Genomic DNA, 22377 nt, shown 5'->3' on the forward strand with positions numbered 1-22377 from the left:
CATTCAATACGAGAAATGTGCACACTAACTTGAAACGGTAAAAGATTCGTTATTTACCTGTTCATATGTGAATGTCAACTGAAAAAAGGATATGACGTGAAATGCATATCAGGCGGTCTGTTTGTTTTTTTTTTACTAAGAAAAATGACGAATTTATTTCAAAAGCATCAATGCTTTGCTGAAAAGCATACATTTTGGAGTTTTTTAAATACTGAATTTTAGTTTACTTTTGATGACATCTTTCCACCAGAATCCTTTTTCAAAAATATAGGACATTTTTAGCATTCACAAAAACCTAAGGCATCCCAAAATTAACAAATAATTTCGGGACAACAAGCTGGAAATACCGCATCCGGATTCTTGACAACATATTTGCAATTGGATTGGTTACGCGTTGAAGGACATCTGGAAATTAAAAACAAAATTGTATAAATTGACCAACCACCATAAAAGTCCAGACCATGACCCACCCTCTGTACAGTAAAATCAAACGATTCTCATAGTTCGTACATGTGGCTTCACGGCAACCAGTTTTTGCAATGAATGCCTCTCCAGGACTGTAGCTCATTTGGGTCTCTTCGATCCAACATTTTCCTGGATGGTCTGGGTACAAACATTTTTGTTCGTTTTTCATTCAATTCTCAGACACTGATATCATAATACTGCCCACTAACCTGGATGAATTTTGGCTAGTTCACTGCCAGCGAACGAACCCTGTCCCAACACAACATTCAAAAGCAAGAAACCACAGAAACCGAACAATATAAAATTCATTTTGTTAAGATTTGTTCACAATTTTTGCAATATTTATTATCTCACTGAGTGACAAGTAATTACTGACGACCGTACTCAAAACCGTGGTCCATTTATATTCCAAAAATAATAATAAAAATTTGTTGAATAACTAGTTCACATCAACAGGTCGTGATAATTCAACAAATATCACAAAATGTCTGCTTATGAATGTTGCGGGAAACGATAATATGATTAAAAACTGTGACTGTGACTTATGGAAAGTATCCATCGTCGGTGTGTTTGGGACCAAACCTGTCTTGGCCGTTTCTCTTCTATATACTCATTGAAGAGTATAACCTGAAGTGAATCATAACTCGCCGATCCATGAAGCAATCGTCTTCGTCTCGTCTTTTCTACCTCTTAACACATTCATTCCTGAACCCAATACCACGAGCACACTACAACACATTACACTGACTCATTTGGTACTTTGATGATCAGTTGCAAGAACCGCAACGTTAAAAATGTAACGTACAGCCAGGTACCAAAGACAAAAATTCTCGGTGTCTGCTTTTGTTGAAAGTATCGCATTGAGTTCGGTCAATACTCTCCCTAGCATCCAAACTCTCTCAAAAAATCGATTTAGGGGGGAAAATAAGTTTGAGAAACGCTGATTTTTAATATGGCTTAAAAACAACAACAACAACACGAGCGAACAAAGTAGCAGTGATTCATAAACGTAGTTACCACCTTAATAATTGTAGTTTGGTTGCTAGGGAGAGTATTGGTTCGGTACTTCATTGATCAACCTTATAGGATCGTTAGAGAAATATTTGAAACACTAAGATGATGCGAACTTTTAAAGGTTTGTCTCGTGTTATCGTTTCCTATCTTGGGCAGTTTATTGGAAATTTCACATGTAGCCGTCTCTTCGCTTACACTACATACATGCAAAGTTGGCTAAAATTAACTGTTCGAGACGAGTGATGCATCCGCTACTTTCACATCGACTACAACGCTATGTAAACACATCAAACGAAGAGCGCACTGTTTAAATTACACTCAACTCAAAATAGTCAGCAAAAATTTTAGATCTTTGGTTCTCTTTGTCTGCTAGTATCAAATGAAATTGGAGAAGAAAAAAACAGAGAGTCATATGTTGCTAAGTGTTTTGAAGTGAGCGAACGTAACGTTGGGGGAGAGTTCACACTCATACACAAAAATAGGTTCAGAAAACGACGATTGTTGCGTTACGCAAATTATGAACGTACCCACAGCTAAAAAGATTAGAATGTATTTAGAAAAACGTCGAAGTGCTCATTCATTATGTTGGAATAACGTTGATCATTCGTTATTCGAGTCAACAGATAAGACAAATGTAAAAATATATTGTCCGACTAAGAACATTAATTGAAATATTTTGTGAATTTTATCGATGAAACCCAAAAACCAGCACTTAAGCGAGGCAATAAGCTCAACGAAATTTAAAACAAACATCAATGGAGCTTGTTTTCTGCTATTAATCGAAACGGCTTTTTTTATTACCCGATAGTTTATTCCAACCATGTTAGACGTGTGTAAAGGACACCTAATATGTCAAATTTAAAACGATTCAATAAAAATAAAATAAAAACGATGACCCAAGGCAAGACCCTTCCAATCATCAACCGCAAATCTGTGAAATCAGCGAAATTTCTCTATCGAACATTAACTTTGCAAGTGAAGGGTTTGTTATGTGTCGCCAAGTGTTCTCATGCAGTCATTCAAATGTATACGCTTTTGAAATGGGACCATCACTTGCTCATTCTACAAAACAATAAATATTTAACGACTACACAAAAAAATGACCGGGCGCGACAGGGTTAGGTGAACAAAAAGATAAGACCAGTAAACGTACATTAGACGGACTGTGTTGGATGATTCAGTTAGTTGTCTCGATTTATAATTTATTTATCGTCAAGGTAAAACGCAAAAAAGGGTCGCAATAATTAAATTTAATCGAAAGAAAGCAACGTGAATTTTTCAATGATACCACTACAGCATGTAACTGTTGCAAAGTGGTTTGATTTTAGACTCGGACAATTTTATGGTCTTATTATGGCGATGTACTGAAAAAAAAAACTTTACCTCAGTATCTTACAACATTAGTCAAGTGAGTTAAAAGAGCTTGAGTTTGAGTGTGAACAAGAGAATAACACTTTCAATGAAGTACTTTACGATTAACCTGTTTTGTAAAATACAAGCTTCCCCCGAATTTAAACTAAAAAGTTCCACAGATACATCCGATCTCCAACCGTGATGTAATGATTTTTGTAATATATTTTTCCTAGTGTGGAAATTTCGCGATTTCGTCACTTATTTTCCACGTCTTATGAATAGCATATGGCTTCTTTTACAACCCTAGTATTGTAATGAATTCTTTGTTTTGCATGTCGTGTGTGTGTTCTTATGCACACAACACGAGATAAAAATGGAAAGTCGTCTTGACGTGTGGTTTTAGTGTGAATTTTGTTGATTCTAGGCGAAACCGAGGTCAATAAAAACACGCAGATGACACTTTTCAACATTTTTTTTTTCGAGTTTTGTAATGCTGTGGACGTCGAAAGTCCATGCAATTCAATAAAAAGAACGATTTTCTACCCGCAAGCATGTAGATAACTGTTCGGATATCATACCCTTTGCATGACTAATGCAAAAAGGTGGACTTACATCACAATTGATTTATACAGTGCCATATGCCACAGGTAAAAATAATTTACTTTTCCGTTACAAGATGTGCTATGTAATTACAACACCAGTGTGTAAAATCGTTCGGGTATCACCTGCCGCATGCACAGTCATCAGATTTCAGCAGGACTTGATAATTTAAATTTATTACGAGCCGTTATACCGTTAATTGTGTCCTCAAAGGAATCTGTTTTTCCGTTCAAGCCATTTAACACAGAGTTTTGTAGTAAATTTCGGTTGGTTTTTCTTTCTTTCTTGATGTCTGTTTATTGTAAAACGCAGAAATTTATCTAGAGATCAGAGAAACGATTTACCTCAGCTACTATTTATACCGCTGCTATAATTTAAAATGTGACATCAAACGTTTTATCCATTATCCATTAAATAGATTAAAAAACAGTTCCAGCCAGGGCATTCTATACTGTAAATATGCTACGACAAAAAAAAACTGTCCACGATGGTAATACACACAAAAAAAGAAGAGAAGTCCTCCCGTCTAATCCGAATTTATCATTACTTTCACATAAATCAACTTATTTCTCAAGAGATAGAGATTCTGAGTATCTGAGTTCATTACATGGGATTCAACATCACGCCATCTAAATAAACACTTAATGCACTTTAAGGCAAAATGGTAAGAGGACGATGAAAAAAAGACCGACAACATGCAATTATGTGCTGTTCGTATTTCATGTAAGCTTTCATTTTTATTTGAACAACTTGGAAAGCACAACGTTTTGCACAATAAAGATTTGATATTAAGTTTCCAAATTGAGTGCAGTGTTATCGTAGATACGAAATTTTTCATCATTTTACAACGTCTTCAGTGGAAATCGATTTTACATTCGAATTTACATATTCTTTCAATTTGTTCGTTTCTGTTTATTTTGGGTTTTTATACATACAATTAGTTAAGCGACAGACTTCCCACGTTCGCTTTTGTCTAGAAAGAGGAGGACTTCTCCGAAGCTTTATTGCATAATGGCATTTCTTCTCCAAAAACTGAGTAATAAATAACCCAACCCGACGCAATTCTAACCAAAACTCGAGTATGTTTGCTCAATTTGAAGCCCTATACTCGAGACCAGTTCCAATGGTCAGCCCGAATCTAGCACCAAATTATAGATTAACACGAAAGCTTAAAAACCTATCGGAAAAGTCAACAACGATTTAACAACCACATCCTAGACTACAAAAATTGAAGATACAAAATCGCACAAACGTTCCTGTGAAACATGGTCGACAAATTCCACCTCAAGTCTTACCTGCTTCACTCTTAATCCAAATCATATTTGAAGATTTTATTGAAATTTAATCTGAAAACGTTTATCTTGAGGTGTTAATTAGAACGATTGTTGTTACAATCGAAAACCAAAGTCACGTTGTGGGACGAAAAAAAAAACGATTTGTTTTGATTGAGTCTTATCACCGTGTGGGATATTCCGCACATACTTGGACTTCACTTATCTCCCGAATTGCCATTGCAGGGACGGTAAATGTTTTTGCTTGTGAGGCTTACATGATATTAAGTAGAAATGTGAAGAACGTAAAATTCACGATTGAGATTCTATTAGTTCTACAGACTATATATAGACGTTACAATCAGAAATTAGTCAAAGGAAAAGGAGAGTGCATTCCGAAAAAGGTAACAAGTCAAATACAGCACAAGAACTTACTATGCAGAGCAGTAAAATATAAGTCCTTTGACTTCGGATTCTCCATAAACAATCACTGAACCGTAAAAGATACCATCATGAGCATTGTTCGAGAACATATCTACCGACCTTTGACGGTAGATAAACTGTTAGACACAATAATTTATCAAGCTTACAGATTAGAGTGTGGACAAACGATTAAACGTGTCTCGTTAGAAGACACTCCTCTGAATTTTTCTGATAAAAGTCACCAATCTCAAGTATTTGCAATTTTCTCTGGTCAAGAATCACTGGGCAAAATATTGCGCAATATTCAGTTGAGATTTTTTTGATAAGACCCAGGCTTTAGCGTATAGTTTGCAAAATTCACGCCATGTTCGAAATAGCTTGAAACAAAACGCACATGGAAGAAGAAGACGATTGGTATTAAACTTCGTACAAATATACTTATAAGTCAAAGGTCTCTCTTCAAAACTGCCACTACTTCCTGTGTCTTCACCATATTGTGTCTTTACTCTGTCGTGTTTTTACCATGTCATGTCGTTGTTATGTCGTGTCTTTACTATGTCTTGTCTTTACTATGTCTTGTCTTTACTATGTCGTGTCTTTGATATGTCGTGTCTTTTCTATGTCGCGTCGTTGCGAACCAGATTTATAGCAACAAGAGCGCCAACGGAAATTTTATATTCCTTGTACTAATAAGATAGTCATGGTACGTAACGCTAGAGAAGAGGACTTGCACAAATCGTTACAAAAATTATGGCTGAACAGTTCAGCCTGAACTGAATGACCCATAGATAAATGTAAGTCCGACACCTCACAGAACGCGCGAAGCGTATGTTTCTAAGTGGAGCGCAACGACCACACTTGCCCATAATATCGTGTTATGAACCAATTCAAACACAATTGTGCGAATATTATATGAATTGGGGTGTGTATGGAGTGGATACAAATGCAAAGGCTTTGTTTTGCTATTCTACAAAATTTATTTATGCAACTTAATCAAAACATAGTGGAAGGATTTCAGTTTTTTGCTATTTAATTGATTGTAACATCCGAGCAACCTCGGAAAGTCTCTTGTGGTCCACATCCAAGAGCTCCACTGCCATCTGGACACTGACCCCAGTTGTTACCTAAAAATTTCATGCAAAGATTGAGTGACACCGCCGCATCATTCAGTTAATTTTATATCTTACCGGCTCTGTAATTCCATTGAAGTACGCAACGGGCACATCGCACATTAGCTGGTAAACGGTATCGCATATGATACCATCCAGTGCGAGTGACTTCAGTTCGGCTACCACCACCATCAGCTCTTTGCAAAAGATTTTGGTTGAAGCATGCTTGAGTTTCACCGGCTCCATTTCCAGGTGTGGTACACAATCTGAATTCCATGAAACCTCTATGGTATTGAGTCATATCAATATCGATATCAATGATTTGTCCGGCGGTATAACGTCCAGTAATGATTCCTCTGTAGAATTGTCCTCCCATTTCGTTTGGTCGTGGTGTTGCTGCATTGATCGGATCTCCGCAAACTCCACAATCGGTGCCGGGATTAACTGCTTGATGTCTAGCTCCGCAAAATAGCTCATTATCATTCCAGTTCGGTGGTGGATTTAATGATTGGAACTCTGGGACTCTCCACACCGACCTAAAAATTATTTTAGGAAATTAATTTCAAGAACCAACGATTCTCAGCAAATAGAAATTACGATCGGCTTGGTGGCCTCATTAAACGTCCATGGGAATTTACTCCAGCAACTAGTGCTACCACTAAGAGTAAAGCAAATTTGAACATTGTTCTTTAAGTTAAAGCTTCAACCAAGGAGGAAGTACAACTATGACAAACCGAAGCAAATTCAGCATTTTTATATGGTTTCATCATCTGATTATTTCATTATCTTGTCATTTCGACAATGATTAGGACAGCAATCAAGAGATATTTCAACAATTAGGTACAATACATGATTGTAAGAATTCCCGTCGTTGCATCTAATGAAAGGAGAAAGATAATAAGTCGTTGTAAACAATGGCATTTCAATAACGATTAACGATTGGTATTAAAGATATTCTGATAATTTTGTTGCCGATGCTTTTTCGGGTACTGTTCGCTCGTGCTCAGGAGTTCAGGAGCCGCTGATGACTGAGTTATTGTCATAAACCTGCATCTATTTCCGCTTTTAGTGAATAACATTAACAGTGAAATCTGCATTATATTTGCAGCCAGCGAAAAAGACAAAATTATCTGAGGGGGAAACAACAAGAGCGAATGGTGGGACAGGCTGCATTCGCCATTATTGGAGCGAATGAAGGGAAAATATCAGCGAATGCAGGAAAATATGAGCGAATTAACGGTAAATGTGAGCGAATGAAGGTATGAAGGTATGGAGCGGACCACGGGAAAATATGAGCGATGAAGAATATGAAATGATCTTCCGTTGTTGTTTCTCCCCAAAATTATCAGTCGGTACAAAATTGTTGCTTCCAGCTGTTTTACCAGCTGATCCACTAACACAAACACACTACTTATAGGCCCTCACATTGTATTATTGACTGGTTAAACAGCTGAAACAAACGCAGACACAGATTAACAGATTCGGTTGGCCTTAACTGCACATTTATCATTTGGTTCCTTAGACTAATTCATTTCGTGTTGAGAAATACGAATAAGATACGCCACAAATCAAGTAAACACTTGGTAATAGTTATTTCACGACAGAGTAAAGTTAACCAGGCGGGAGCGCTGATTTGACTAGGGACCTGAATAATCTAGTAGCCTTATATTTTTTGCGAACAAAATTTTTCAATTTATGTCAGTGTTCATTTGAGTTCATTTTCATACAGTGTATTAGGTCCCTTATTTGACGTTTCGAAAATGAACCGCTCCTGCCTGGTTTATTTTACTCTGCCGTGGTTATTTACATGGTTGAGGGTCCAAAATCATTCTTTTCATCGAATATCATGAACTTTTGACTGCCTCAGCATTGCAAAACTCGAGCAAAAACAGTTGAAGTAACGTTTTCGTCTGTCTATTGACCTCGGCTTCGCCCCGGATCACCACGATCTGATGATAAGAGATAGCTATAAGGACATGGTTTCAGGCTACAGTTTAATTTTCCACTTTTGAGAACTTTGGCAGAACTTTCGTGAGTCCTGGCTTGCACGAAGGTAGGAGTTACAAAATTTGTTAAAGTTGCGTGGCAATCAACTTGGTGAAATGTTCAAACAAACTTTCATTAGAATTTTGGCGTTGCATGGGAATTTTTGGCCCAGCGCCATCGCAATCAACTCAGAGATGTCTTAGTCTTAGTACACAATCGTAAATATTGACCTCATGCATGGCACTGCTCCTAGCACTAACTTTCGTATATATTAGACGTCAAAATGAGTCCACATTTTGATATATGTGTACGCGTCCACACGTCCATGTGTTGTGTGTCACATGAAAAAATGCAGAGCCCTGCTACTAGCATAAACATAAAAAATATTCGGAGTATGATGAAATCACAGTAGGCACTGCGTTTCTTTTGTATAGATAGATAGATGACTTCGACGTGTGAGTTAAAAGATACAATACAAAAAATCGTAAGCGGTAGCTCTTATCACTAAAGCCTCAAAATTTGACAGTTGTCAATTCTGTTATCATGCTAGGAGCAGTGCTGTGGCAGAGCCAATTCTGATATCATTTCTTCCCAAATATTTTTCATGTCTATGCTAAGAGCAGTCCTATCGCTCATGTAAAAACAAATGAAGTGAATAGATATGCTGCGAGCGATGTTATTTTTCTGTTAAAGCAAAAATCGATGCTTCCAGAAAAACAGCTCACACAAAAGTTTTGATAGAAACTAGACTTTTTACCACTCTTCAAGTGGCATAAATTCATGCTACTTCGCAGTAAAGAGCACTTGAGGCGATGAAACGTCGGATTTTGACCAATCATGTGGAGAGTGTTATCATTCTCAAGGTACATTGAAGATGCCTGTTATCATGTTATTATTCACTGAAAATGGATTCCCGTCATAAGCTTGCTCCCGTCATCGATCTGATAAAATGTAACTGGCTGATAAACAGACATATCGCACCAAACACACTCAAGCACGATTCCCGTCACAGAAATCGTTTCCCGTCATCCGAGCTGATAAATATATAATCACATTCGGAATTACCTTAGAGCGGTTTTGAGTATGAACTTATTTTTAATCGGAGACAGCGTTTATGTTGGATTGGATTCATGTCTAGTAGATGCTTCGAAATTTTCCGCTTAGAGTTTTGTAAACTGCCTTCATATTTAAGATCTTTAAGGTCCTACTGAAGATTGAATGATAACTTTTTAGGAGATGTTCGTATTGGAAGACTGTTAATCCACCTGAAGTAGTTGCAAAAAAAACTACTGCATGGCAACGCTTAATAAAGTTTCATTTTAGCCTAGATAGCTGAATTTTCGAATTTTGGTGAAATAGATTTTGGACGCCTCGTCTATTGTAATATTTATCATTGTGACTAGCGTTACAATAATAAAATACCACTCTGGAACTATCTTCACGCCGCATGTATGCAACGTTAGAATAGTTCCGTTTGTAGAAGGAAAGTGGAACTAAAAGAGTGGTACTATTGTAACGCTGATATCATTGCGTGCGTCTATTGTCCGCACGCAATGATATCAGCGTTACAATAGTACCACTCTTTTAGTTCCACTTTCCTTACTTTCCACTTTCCTTATCTGAGAGAAGCTGATTTTTTTGTTTTGTTCGGATTTGGATGCAATGTTAAACCTTTGACGGTCTATACTATACCATGTTGACTGAGAGTGGTGGTGATTGAGCGAATGAGCCACAACCAAAGGTGATAGGAATTAAGTCCACTTTTTGTCAGTTGAAAATCTTACCTGTAGCAGGTTACTTTGTCTCCAGGTAATCTAGAATAGCTGCCACAGCTATGTCAATGCGAGAAACAAAAAAAAAGTTCTAACGAAACTGTGTCGACTCAGAGCCCACATTGTTCTATGTTCCTCAACACCTTTCTGGTAATAATACGTTTTAATACCGAATCGGGTTAATGGCCGTCGTCATCTAAAGTTTCGAAATTCATAACTTTTCTACTTTCCTTGCTGAGAAAAACCAATTTGCCATTGCTTTTACGGCATACAGTGTGCATAATAAACAAACAAAAAAAGAATCCAGCTAGGACACACCGGAAGCAACATTATTTGTTACAATAAATACGTTCATTCAACCCAATGATGCCATAAATAACCAGATATTTTACCTTTTTCGCAGTCATTTTTGATTTATATTTTAAAGTATGAATTTGAGCTTTTTAATCTTGCCTGTTTGTCTCATTAGTACGTGTTCTAGTGGTAAACAGTGTCGGTTTATAAAAATTAATTTCCGGTTTGATTTGCAGCTTTGAAAACTTTAATTATAAGGAAGAATAATTACTCCAATTTCTTTACCGAATTTTCGTTTATTACATAATATTCCCATACAGGTCCATGCCCAGCCGGATCGTTTGCTTGTGATAATTTTACGAAATGTGTTTTACAACGGCAAATGTGTGACAAACATGAGTACTGTGACGATAGGTACGATGAAAATGCATTGGAGTGTGGATTTTTTTATGGCAGCAAGAAGTTTACAGAAAGTGCTTACGATAATAAAAATTCCGTGGGAAGAAGAAATAACGCATGTGGTAAGCAGTTCAAGGTTATACAAGTATGATGATCTCGATGATGGAGATGATGGCCATAGGCTAGGAATATATGATGTAGTGTAGATGTGACCACAGCAGTAATTTAAGAGTGTAGAAGAAGATAATAAATTTTTCAGAGAATGAGGGGTGAACTTTTCGTAGATTATTTCATTAATCGACGTCAAAGATGATTCTAAGCAAGAAATTAGTCTACCTCCAGAATTCACCGATTTTTTATAAACTTTATTGAAAAAAAATTATTTTATCCGAAACGGACACCCGCCAAATACTTTACGGAGACCAAATGTATCAACACACAACTAGAGCGCCAATGCTTGTGCTATCAAGAATTTGTAATTTGACAGTTGTCACCTTAATGCTAAGATTGGTCCATACTATCAAAGGCTCTCTACCTATTTGGTAGAGAGCCTGTGATACTATTCGTAACCTTTAAGGTGACAACTGTCAAGCTACGAATTCTTAAATTCACGAGAATCGCCGCCCTGATAAGTTGTTTTTAGCCACTTTATAATACGCTGGCTATTCACACATAGTGTCTTCTTTGGCTATTCGCACATTGGTTGATTTAAAGTGGTTGAGGATTGTATTCGTATAAATACATGAGCGGAGGATGGTTGAAGGCAAAAACATCATATCAGACCTATAAGAAGTTTAGATGATTGCGTTGTCCGTAAAAGGCTATCTTCTTTGTCAATATAATCGTTGTTAACATCAATGATGGCGAGGCCTACTTTTATACAATGTTATTGAAATTCGAAGTGTCCTTGAGGAATTGTCAATGAATGAATCGATCCGAAATGACGCAATTGTTTGTAAACTGGTGTCAGAAAGGGGCGCAGACAAGTTTGGAAAGGTATAGGTGAAGTTTACAGACTTGGTTAGTTGAATTGCTAGACAGATTTTTGGCCCTTTGAATAATCAACTAGTGATGCTAGGGCAATCAGAGTACACTAGTTAACGACAGAATGTAACTCAATATTAATCGATTCCAGAACTAGATTCCGTCCCGCCAAAGTGTTTATGCAAAGCAAAGGGGATAGCTTGTGTGTATTTGAATTTGACAACAGTGCCGGCGACACCTCCACAGATAACCAGTTTGTTTCTGTACGGAAATCGCCTTGAATTGACGCAGAGCTCGTTTAAAGATCTGAATTTAACTTCATATTTGTAAGGCAAAATGGTTTACGGTGTTGATTTGATTGAGTGTCCTTAATTGAAATTAATTTATCCTTTGCAGACACTTGAAGAACTGCCGTATATCAATTATACCTGATTATGTATTCAAAAGTCAAAAACATTTACGCAGACTGTATCTCAACAACAATCTATTGCGTAACATAACGAATGGAACATTTGTCGGTTTGGATTCGGTGGAATGGTTGTTTTTAGACTCGAATCGAATAAAGACTGTTCAATTGGACTATTTCGATCATTTACCGTCGCTGCAATTGCTCAATCTATCGAATAATTCTCTAAACTTTTCGGAGAATCAACGATTTCCGAATTTACCAGAGATACTGGAATTGTGGGTTCATGATTTATGTTGATTCGCGTCGAAATTCAATTTAACGCAACGAACACGATTTTTTTTTTCTTATTATTACAGGCACTTGGAGCATAATAATATTGGAATAATAAACGAATTGTTATTCTCTTCGCTTCATCATCTTCACTACCTGTAAGTACACACAAAAAAAGCCATTCTTTAAAGGTGTGTGAGCCATTATTTTAAGTTGTTGTCATTTTCACTTTAAAATGAAAATTTTCTGTTGAATATATTAGACAATAAGCGAGAAACAAAAATTCTTCTCTTCGATTTTTCATTCTAAATACTCGACTTACAGATGCTTAGACTTCAACCATATCAATACGATACATGCGAACGCGTTTGTTGGTCTGACGAACTTGAGAGAGTTGTGAGTATAAATTGACTTGACTTAATTTGATAATTTATTTACTAAGCAACATCGCTTGGGTGTGTCAAGTCCCTTGACTGAACACTTTTTTGAATAGATTTTTGAATTTTTAATAATAACAACAATTCGCTCTATTTGTCGCAGATACATAAGAGTAGCGACTCTCCATTACATTTTGTCCACTGAATTCCATTTTATTTTGTGAATGAAGTAGGGTTTTGTCTCCCAAACAGTGCTGAAACGATGGAGTGTTTCTTTTCTACTTGCAAAAAAATCGTACGAATTAAGCCTCGCTTCGAATTACTCTCAGATCGTTCGACTTCGTCGTTACTCTATTTAATGCCATAAAAACCGTTAGATGAATAGAGTAGTAGTATGACAAATGGTTTACAAAATATTGACGTGGTGAAACCTCCATTAACGCCAGAACCTATTTTAAGGAAATTAAATTTCCAAAAATTCTCAAATTTTTCCATCACGTTTCGTCGTTTCATCTAAAAACACAACAGATTGCATCGTAAATGTTGTTTTTACTGCCTTTTTAGTTGTTTTTCATATCTTTGAGCTTAACTGATTACTTCGGAATGAGAGAATTTTAAGAATTTTTCAGAACTTTTGTGAAATTTTGGAAATTTTTGGAAATTAAATTCCTTAAAATAGGCCCTGCATTAACCTGCTAGGTGCGAGGGGTGAACCACTCTTTTTTTCGAAGGATTATTTGGTGATTATTTGTACCCAAATAATCACCAAATAATCCCAAAATAATATTTCAAATTTACATAACAAGTGATAAAAAGTCCTGTTTTCATGTAAAGTTTGTTGATAAGAGGCGAAGCTCAGGTCAATAATGACACGCAACTTGATTTTTTAATTTTTTGACATATTTTGACGTATTTTGGTTACCCTAAGGGTGTAATACGTTAATCTGTATTTTGAGGAAAAACTCGGAGCAAAAAAGAAAATATAAATATATTTCGTGATTATTTCGAGGATTATTTGGTGATTGTTTGAGATTTTTTTGAGTCACTCTAAGGCCCGTCATAGGGAAATGACAGGACAGTTTCCCGAAAATGTATGGAAAGTTTTATCACAAAAATTCACCGAAAAAATTCAAAGAAACTCACCTCTTATGCTTTCCATTGTATTCGGACATAGTCTCTTTAGGTCGCCAAGGTATATTTGAACACTAAAACACTTTTTACTCGATGTAAAAACAAAAGTTTTTTTTTTGTTTTGTCGCGACAACAACACAGAAAATATTTCGACACAACTGTGACACTCCGCTACTATAAGTACTAGAATGTATGTTTGCTGTGTTCACTTTGGCGGTAAAATATTTTCATTGAAAAAAGTGTCCGACGCTTCAGCGATGGTAGACATTTATTAAAATTGTAACCTCTCCCACTTCTTTAGTAAGCTAACAAGACTTCGCTGAGTCTAATTATGCCACCTCTTTGAATAAAAATATTTCCTGAGGTCGAATAATTCTCCGCTGAGCTCTAATAATTCTCCGCTGAGCTTAGGAAAACCTCTAATGAGCTCTAATAATTATCCGCTAGGCTTCAGTAAGAGTCCGTCAGACCTTAGCACGTAGTAGTAAGGCAATGAAGCTAAGCGAACACTCAATAAGCATCAGCGGATACCTAATAATTGTTGCTACGATTTAATAAGACTCCACTTAGCTTTGGCAGATCTCCGCTGAGTGTCCGATTCGCTCCATTAAGCCTTCCTGCAACTTGCTTAGGCCTAACGGACACTTCCTGAAGTCTAGCGGAGAATTATTAGAGCTCAGCGGAGGTTTGTTAAAGCTCAGCGGAGAATTATTAGAACTCAGCCGATATTTTTATTCAAAGAGGTGGCATAATTAGACTTCGCGAAGTCTTCTTAGCTTACTAAAGAGGAACGAACATTTATTTACGCTCAGCGGAGTCTTACGAGAGAGTAAATTTTTAATAAATGCTCTCCCATCGTTGAAAGAATGTCCGCTGAGCTCTCGTAAAGCTTTAATAAATGGTCGATGAGCATTATTAAATGAATACGCTACCCTTTGTCAACTGTTTCATGATTTTTATAATATCTCCTACACTTTTTTGAATGAAAATATTTTACCGCCGAAGTGAACACAGCAAACATTCATTCTAGTACTTATAGTAGCGGAGTGTCACAGTTGTGTCGAAATATTTTCTGTTTTTTTGTCGCGACAAAACAAAAAAAAATTGTTTTTGCATCGAGTAAAAAGTGTTTTAGTGTTCAAATATGCCTTGGCAACCTAAAGAGACTATGTTCGAATACAATGGAAAGCATGAGAGGTGAGTTTCTTTGAATTTTTTCGGTGAATTTTTGTGATAAAATTTTCCATTCATTTTCGGGAAACTGTCCTGTCATTTCCCAATGACGGGCCTTAAGGCTATTGCACGCTTAAAAACTTGTCATTATTCATTTGTTCGTCATATAATGGAAGTGGCCTCGAAACTGGACTTTTTGGATGGTATTTGCTAAATGACAAGTTGATTATTTTGATTATTTCGATTATCTGATTATTTGGTGATTATTTCAGAGTGGTTCACCCCTCGGCTAGGTGCGTTGACAAAATCCATGAAAAATTGAAAGCATGTCTTGAATCTCTGAAAATATAACCGAGGTTAGAGGCCATTAACAAATTTGATGTACGTTCTTTAGAGGGAATGGGAACTCTGACAAAAGGGTACACTTTCTATCTGTTATTTTGGAGCCAATAGCGAGAAGTAAATTCGTATTTTTCGAGTATGTACCTAGGCCTATTTTTTAGAAAATTGATTTTGATGACAAATTTGATGACAACATTTTCTTAAAATTTAGTAACTTTTGGAAAATGTTAGCAAATTTTAGAAAATTTAGAAAATCAATTTTCTAAAAATGTACCCTGCTGGTGAGTGCTATGCGAATTGGTCACCTTTCATCTTCTTCACCGAACCAGAGTGTCATATTTGAGAAAGGTAAATAAAGCTACCAAACGAACAAAATAAATGACAACAATGGGCTCCTATTACGACAGGGTCTCGTATTTGGTAATTTTCCCCTATAAATTCGCTAAATTAGAGAAAAAATAAACAAATTACAGCGAAAAGTCAGTGTTCATTGGAGCTCATCTTCATACAGTCATAATGTCCCTTATTTGACGTTTCAAAGTTGAACTGCTCCAGGCAGAACCTGCCTGGCTTATTTTACTCTGCCGTGCACGTAATTAACGTTCACCCTCGGACCTTAATCTTAAAAAAATTAGGGATAAAATTTCGACTTGGAAAAAATTGAAAATGTTCATACAATATAATAGCTGTCAGAATCTGTGGGTCTAGAAATATTAGATTGTACATAAAACACAAATGTGATAATTCCTAATTTTTTGTAATTGACATATCTCCCGTTCGTTTGCGAATTTCTCTTTAGCGTTAAGCTGATCAGGATTAATCGTCTCACAGCACACACGTCCTTCTGAGAAAAAGTTAACATGTGGTGGTTTGTTGACTTGAGCCACAGAAAACTAATATTTTCACAGCCACACAATAATTTAAAGGAAAATATAATTTGCCGCACTGTACCATGCAACGCAATATGATTGGATTAATTCCAATGGATTATTAAAACGAAAATAATTTTCTTCATTATAAAATGTTCCATCTTCCTTCCCAACAGCATATCGGAACGAAGACTCCTCTCGCGTAATTCAGTAGGGACAATCGGGTCACATATTTGTGTGCTATAAAAATTATATTCGCATCGAATTAGGTCAAAATCGCGCTCTGGTATCACACATGTTCATGTCCGTAGGGTGTATACAACTGCTAATAAAGTTCGACGTTCGATTTTTTTTTGTTGATTAATCCCGTTTCTCGTTTTATTTAGACGCATCGCTAACAACGATTTGAAAATTCTCCCAGCACGGCTGTTTCAACCGATGGCGTATCTGGATGTTATGTAAGCATTTTATTCGCTCTCTAGAAATGTTTTTATGTAAGTTCTATGTAAGCCCCAAACCGCCATACCTTAACACCATTATCTGTTGTGTTAGCGAGAGTAAAATTTTCCACACGAATTGCCATACACTGCGTGTGTTGTATAAAATAATAGTAGTATATACACATCCATCCGACCTAACTTCATATTGATGATGGATTTAGCATTTTGCTTTGATACATTTCCTTCAATTAACATTCATAAGTACACAAAATTGCGAAAATCGTGATTAAATTATCAATGTTGTACTTATATTGAATCAACAACACAAGAAAATGAATATTATCGCCGTTTATAAAACTCTCATGTTTATGTGTTGGATATTTTCCGAAAAACAATAGACACACACAGATCAAGTGAAAACAGGAGTCGGGGATGACATAACCAGACAACCCGACCGTGTACAACGACGTCAACCTACATTCAAAACATTTTTAACTAATAGCATTAATCCTGAAATTTGTGGACATGTCTCGTTTCGAAGCTTTTTGCAACAAAAAAACAATTTTTTTTGCATTTTTTTCCGTCGATTTCATTTTTAACAGATAACAAATAATTGAAGGGATTAAAAGGGTTGGTTTCGGGTTCTGGGTTGATTGTGGTCACACATTTATTATAATTTTTTTTCTTCACTAAGTGAATATATTAAGTGGGTCGACGGTTTAATTGGAATTGAATCTTGATGACGCATTTCGTAATTGACTGGTACACTCGTTTTTGGGCGTTTGATAAGGATTGAACATTCGATGGCCTAATACATAAATGTTGAAGTTGAGATTGAAGATGGCGCCACACAGCCATACATTTCATATATTTCCCACTTTTTAGTTAATCTTTCATTAGATTTACAGGTAACCGAAAAATTTCGGCAAAAATTTCCCGGTATTCTGGTATTTTTGAAACCCGGTCACGGAAAAGTCCAGTTAGACCAGTTAGTTCGTACGAAAATAGTTTTCCGTAAATTTAAGTAATTTTCAATAATTTTATAAATAAAATCACGACAGAGTAAAGTAAACCGTTAAACATCAAAACAATAAAGGTACAAGGAAGAAAGAATCAAAAATTCAGGGACACAACAAAAGAAGAAAACTCAAAATTTTAGAAAAAAAAACGAAAAAAGTACTCATTACTGAGCCTAACTAGTTTTTCTCGTGAAGAGACAACGTTTGAACTCACGTTCAAATGAAGACACTGTTTCGTCGTAAGAAGGTCCTATTAACTGCAACTCATCAGCCAAAGGCAAACAGCTCTCTAGGTACACCTCTTATGTGCCAAAGATACAGTAAAGAGCACTCAGATTGAATAAACGGTTAGTATGCTCTGAGAATCATTGGATTTTATCCGAAATGTCTCTAATAAGCAGCGTTCCGATCTGAACACAGACGATCGAATAAACCCTTGGCTTACTTACTTTACCGGCACTACAACCCATTAAGGGTGTTGGCCTTCTCCAGCATGCTTCTCTAACCGGACCTATCCGCGGCTAACGATTCCCAACGTGTCACACCGATTGTTTGAAGATTTGATAGGACCCTTGGCTGCATTCCCAAAAAATCAATGAATCCCCACCAAGAGCTAGCTCACAAAAAGAAAACAAAAAAGGGGGAACAAAAATAAAGATTACCTCCGTCCTCGCGTCCGCACTAGAATCACCAACTTTTCCGTTTCCCATTTATATAACAGCAAAATTACTTCCGTACGGGAACAAACTTCTTTTCACAGATACGAACGAAAAATAATCGAATGAATGAATGATAAAACTCGACGGATTTAACTCAAACAAGATGCCAACTTATAGCTAATGATCTCAGGACTTCGAAGCAGTAATTAATTTTTCAATTGGGCTAATATCAGCTAGCCGATAAGAGTGTTTTTCTGTTGAAAACGGATTTATTGCAACGACATCTTCCAGCACAATAGCGTGGGCTACATGATAGAAAAGAGGATAGAGAATGGTTGCCGCAATAAATGTTCATAGGAACTATTAGATTTACTAATGTGCTGTGTGGGAACCGATTTTGAAAATTCTTTTTTCTTTGAAACTGTGGATTCGAAGATAATTAAAGTCCCGACAGGGCCAGGACCAGGAGACGGAGTCTAAAAAAATGTAATAAGGGAAAAATGTTACAGAAGACGTCAGATAGGAATTTGTTTCATCTGCTTATTAGCTGGTCCACTTCATGAATGTCCTTTGAAAATCTGCAGGCATGAAAAAAATGTGACCAGCTGTGATCCATCCATCTGTTGTCGACAGCTAGTACAAAAAATTTGGCAATGAGCATTGGCTTATTTAGTCTTTTAATAGAAAAATGTGATTTAAAACAAATGAGGTAACAGATTCTGTATCAATCTCTTGAAAATGTTTACATCAAATGAAGTAATAGAGTGACTATACTGCTTATATGCCTGACGACTCTAAAAATATAATTTGATATTTCCAATGACTTTTTTCGTTTCCTTTCATAGATTTATCGGCAACAATAAAATTCAGATAAAAAACGGCCTCTTTCAGAACATCAACATTACATACTTGTAGGTAAAACTGACTTCCGATGCCGATCCATGTCAATAAACAAACTATTTTCCCCGCAGAAACCTTATTGGAATCGCCGAGGAAAACATCGACTTCAACGAAATTAGCAGAATGACAGCGTTGAGAGCGGTATTTTACGACAAATTTCATTTTTGCTCGAAAACGCCACACATCCAAAATTGTCGACCCAACACAGATGGAATCAGTACGTTCAGCAATCTGCTGGATAAACCGATACTCAGACATTCCGTGTGGCCCATTGTTGGCATTACCACGGTCGGCAATACACTGGTGCTGGTCAGTCGGTACAGGGATGAAAACCGTGCCGTCAGCATTGTGATACGCAATCTGGCATTGGCTGACATCTTAATGGGTTTCTACCTATCGATCATTGGCGTTCAGGACTACAGATTTCGTGAAAAGTATCAAGAGCACGCATCAGATTGGGTAGCTTCGTCAGTTTGTGCTGCGGCTGGAGTATTGGCAATGATATCGTCCGAAGTGTCGTTGATGATTTTAGCGTTAATGTCCATTGAGCGATTTATGCTGATTGCTGGTCAAAAGCGACTCAACACGTCGATTTTTCTGTTAGCCATTTGGTTGTCGGGCAGTGCTTTGGCTGTACTTCCTTGTGAGTATAAATTGAATGTGAGGTTCTCAGAAATTTTTTAACGAATTGCGTCTCTAACATTACAGTGATTTATTGGAGGTCAAGCAATCGCTTCTACGGTAATTTTGTTAGCATTTTAAAGGTATCCTGGACTCTGTTTCAGTTACTTTCGCTTTGCTCGACAGGCGCCTATTCCGGCACGTGTTTTCCGATTCACCTGGAACCATTTCCCCTCGGATGGCAGTATTCTGCATTCGTTTTTCTTGGCATCAACACGACCCTATTGGTGACCATTGCAACGCTGTATACAGCGTTGTTCTGTTCCATTTGGAGAACGAGACGAAATACACCGCTCGGCTCACTGGCAATTTTGGATTGTGAATTTGCAATTCGGTTAGTTTCCCTGAATTTCATTGTATTATACGGAATAACTTTCGGCTGTTCGTACAGGTTCTTCTTCATTGTGTTAACGGACTGCACATGTTGGGCGCCCATTATGGTAATGAAAGTCCTCGCATTTTTCAGTCATAATATTTCAGGTAAATTCAGAATGGAAATATTAGTGTGCCACAACCACCAGACTTAACTATTTCCAGGTGATGTATACGCTTGGCTCGTCGTCTTTGTCTTGCCACTGAATGCAGCTGTAAATCCACTTTTGTATACATTTACAACGCCAAAATATCGAGCCCAATTGTTACCATGGGGCTGGACACGGCTAACCGGACGGAATCTAAACGGATCGGGTGGCGCATCGAATCAAAGCAATCAAGGTACTTTGGTCAATAATTCATCAGCCAGCTTATATTGAAATTAACGTCTTGCAGCCGAGTCTGGGAAAGTTATGCCACTGCTGTCGAATACGTCAAATCACACATCGAAATGGAAATTGTAGAATGCCAGTCGTTCGTATCGAGGCTCTGGCTGAGAATGAAGTGCAACAATTTGTCTATGAGAATAAATTAAATATCGATGTGTTGTAAAGCATGAAGGGAAATGGAATGCCCTTCGATGTCAATTCCTTTTCTACTCCTTTTTTGTTAGCCGTTACTTGTCGGCCTCGTTCAAAAAGTCTGCACAGCCTCGATGAATTTTGCTCATCCGATTTTTCGTTAGTTTTCTTTTCTGATGATCACCGAAGAAAAACATCATCAGAGAATATCGAGCAACATACAGGCAACGATTACTGTAGCTACACATAGAAAAATCCTAATTCAAATTTTTCTTTCGGTAAACTGTCAAACTTGACAGGAGAAGTAGAGAAAAATTTTAATCATATCTCTTTTACGTCGCTATGTGTAGCTAGAATTACACTACTAGTGCAACTCACCACTAATTTTCCTCCAAAAAATAGCATCTCTCAAGAGCAATGTAAAAACAAGAGGAGATTGACGCGGCAGGCGCGTTAGCAATAGACTCGCACGTTCCGAAACTACAATTTTCGCAATATTTCCACACATTTAGTATAGTTGAGTGTAACTGCTATTACAATCACAGTAGTCCTTATTACATAAATTAAATTTCGAAAATGGTACAATTGTGAAATCACATAATATGAAGAGTACTTACTATTAATAGTTAAATATTGATAGTCAAATGTCGAACAACGTAGGCGCAAGCGGATCATACATTTTAATCAGTCAAGTCTTGACGCTCGCCTAGTTAACATCTCCGCTAAAACATTCTCTTTCAACTATCAACTATTGATAGTTGACTATCAATAGTTGAGGAAGAATGTTTTAGTGGAGATGTTAACTGGACGAGCGGATCATACATTTTAATCAGTCAATTCGTGACTCTTGTCCAGTTGACATCACCGTTAAACATTCTACCTATCCAATATTGATAGACAACTATCAATAGTTGATAGTTGAGGGAGAATTTTTTGGCGGAGATGTTAACTGGACGAGCGTCATATATTGACTGATTAAAATGTATGATCCGCTAGCTACTAGATTGTTCGACATTTGATAGTCAACTATTGAATGTCAACTATCACACCATTATGTGATTTCGCAATATTTCCATATATTGCGTAATTGAATTTATTACATAATATTACAAAAATTTACAGCAGCACTAGTCTATGCGCAGCGCTCGTTCGGTGAACATCTTTGTTGAAGCATCTTAAATATTTGAGTTCTCATCGAAAAGGCTCACCCTCTATCACATATCAGACATACGTGAGAATGGTAGTTGGGCAGAGTGAATTCGATTGGGACTAAAAATCTTAATGGAGTGATGTGTGTCGTTGCGCGAGACGCTGTGACCTATAAATTTTTGAGGTCTGATCGAAAAGGCTCACCCTTCATCAATATACCAGACTCAAGTGATAATTGTAGATGGGCAGAGTCAAAAAGATCGGGATCAAAAGTTTGGATAGTTTGAGCGTGTCGCTTCAACCGTCCTTTCATATTTTTCTAAAGTTACGACACACGGACAGACAGACGGACGGACGGACGGACGGACGGACGGACGGACGGACGGTCGGACGGA

At 37.0% G+C, this 22377-nt stretch overlaps 3 protein-coding genes across 4 annotated transcripts; 1 reads left to right on the top strand and 2 right to left on the bottom strand.

Annotated features, from left to right (window-relative positions):
* Positions 1-272: 272 nt before the first annotated feature.
* On the bottom strand, positions 273-21453 carry LOC119077954 (venom peptide La1-like). Of its 2 annotated transcripts, none has more exons than XM_037185323.1 (5): positions 21447-21453; positions 7227-7231; positions 675-791; positions 471-603; positions 273-405 (listed from the first exon to the last, which is right to left on the bottom strand). In XM_037185323.1, exons 3-5 carry the CDS (start codon positions 772-774, stop codon positions 312-314), a joined length of 327 nt encoding a protein of 108 aa, XP_037041218.1. In that variant the 5' UTR covers positions 775-791; positions 7227-7231; positions 21447-21453; the 3' UTR covers positions 273-311. The 2 variants fall into 2 exon arrangements, with proteins under 2 accessions (XP_037041218.1, XP_037041217.1); XM_037185322.1 differs by lacking the exon at positions 21447-21453 and adding an exon at positions 11802-11806.
* LOC119077953 lies at positions 6084-6994 on the bottom strand. The gene is made up of 3 exons (XM_037185321.1): positions 6833-6994; positions 6314-6771; positions 6084-6250 (listed from the first exon to the last, which is right to left on the bottom strand). The coding sequence occupies exons 1-3, from the start codon at positions 6916-6918 to the stop codon at positions 6156-6158; spliced, it is 639 nt and encodes a 212-aa protein (XP_037041216.1). The 5' UTR covers positions 6919-6994; the 3' UTR covers positions 6084-6155.
* On the top strand, positions 10610-20882 carry LOC119077952 (relaxin receptor 1). Its single transcript, XM_037185320.1, has 13 exons — positions 10610-10808; positions 11822-11996; positions 12067-12354; positions 12436-12507; positions 12674-12745; positions 16628-16699; positions 19205-19270; positions 19331-19902; positions 19968-20000; positions 20067-20274; positions 20332-20420; positions 20478-20654; positions 20709-20882. The coding sequence occupies exons 1-13, from the start codon at positions 10670-10672 to the stop codon at positions 20774-20776; spliced, it is 2031 nt and encodes a 676-aa protein (XP_037041215.1). The 5' UTR covers positions 10610-10669; the 3' UTR covers positions 20777-20882.
* Positions 21454-22377: the final 924 nt, after the last annotated feature.

The sequence above is a fragment of the Bradysia coprophila genome, unplaced genomic scaffold (genome assembly GCF_014529535.1).
Source record: "Bradysia coprophila strain Holo2 unplaced genomic scaffold, BU_Bcop_v1 contig_24, whole genome shotgun sequence".
NCBI lineage: Eukaryota > Metazoa > Arthropoda > Insecta > Diptera > Sciaridae > Bradysia > Bradysia coprophila.

Bases quoted from the DNA above. Each gene is read 5' to 3' on its own strand.
- LOC119077952 (XM_037185320.1), top strand. From the start codon at position 10,670: ATGTGTGACAAACATGAGTACTGTGACGATAGGTACGATGAAAATGCA. The intron at 12,508-12,673 runs GTAAGTACACAC...CTCGACTTACAG, and splicing joins CTTCATCATCTTCACTACCT to ATGCTTAGACTTCAACCATA. The intron at 12,746-16,627 runs GTGAGTATAAAT...CGTTTTATTTAG, and splicing joins CTGACGAACTTGAGAGAGTT to ACGCATCGCTAACAACGATT.
- LOC119077953 (XM_037185321.1), bottom strand. From the start codon at position 6,918: ATGTTCAAATTTGCTTTACTCTTAGTGGTAGCACTAGTTGCTGGAGTA. The intron at 6,772-6,832 runs GTAATTTCTATT...AATAATTTTTAG, and splicing joins ATGAGGCCACCAAGCCGATC to GTCGGTGTGGAGAGTCCCAG. The intron at 6,251-6,313 runs GTAAGATATAAA...TGAAATTTTTAG, and splicing joins TCAATGGAATTACAGAGCCG to GTAACAACTGGGGTCAGTGT.
- LOC119077954 (XM_037185323.1), bottom strand. From the start codon at position 774: ATGAATTTTATATTGTTCGGTTTCTGTGGTTTCTTGCTTTTGAATGTT. The intron at 604-674 runs GTTAGTGGGCAG...GTTTGTACCCAG, and splicing joins ACTAGCCAAAATTCATCCAG to ACCATCCAGGAAAATGTTGG. The intron at 406-470 runs GTGGGTCATGGT...TTTAATTTCCAG, and splicing joins TTGATTTTACTGTACAGAGG to ATGTCCTTCAACGCGTAACC.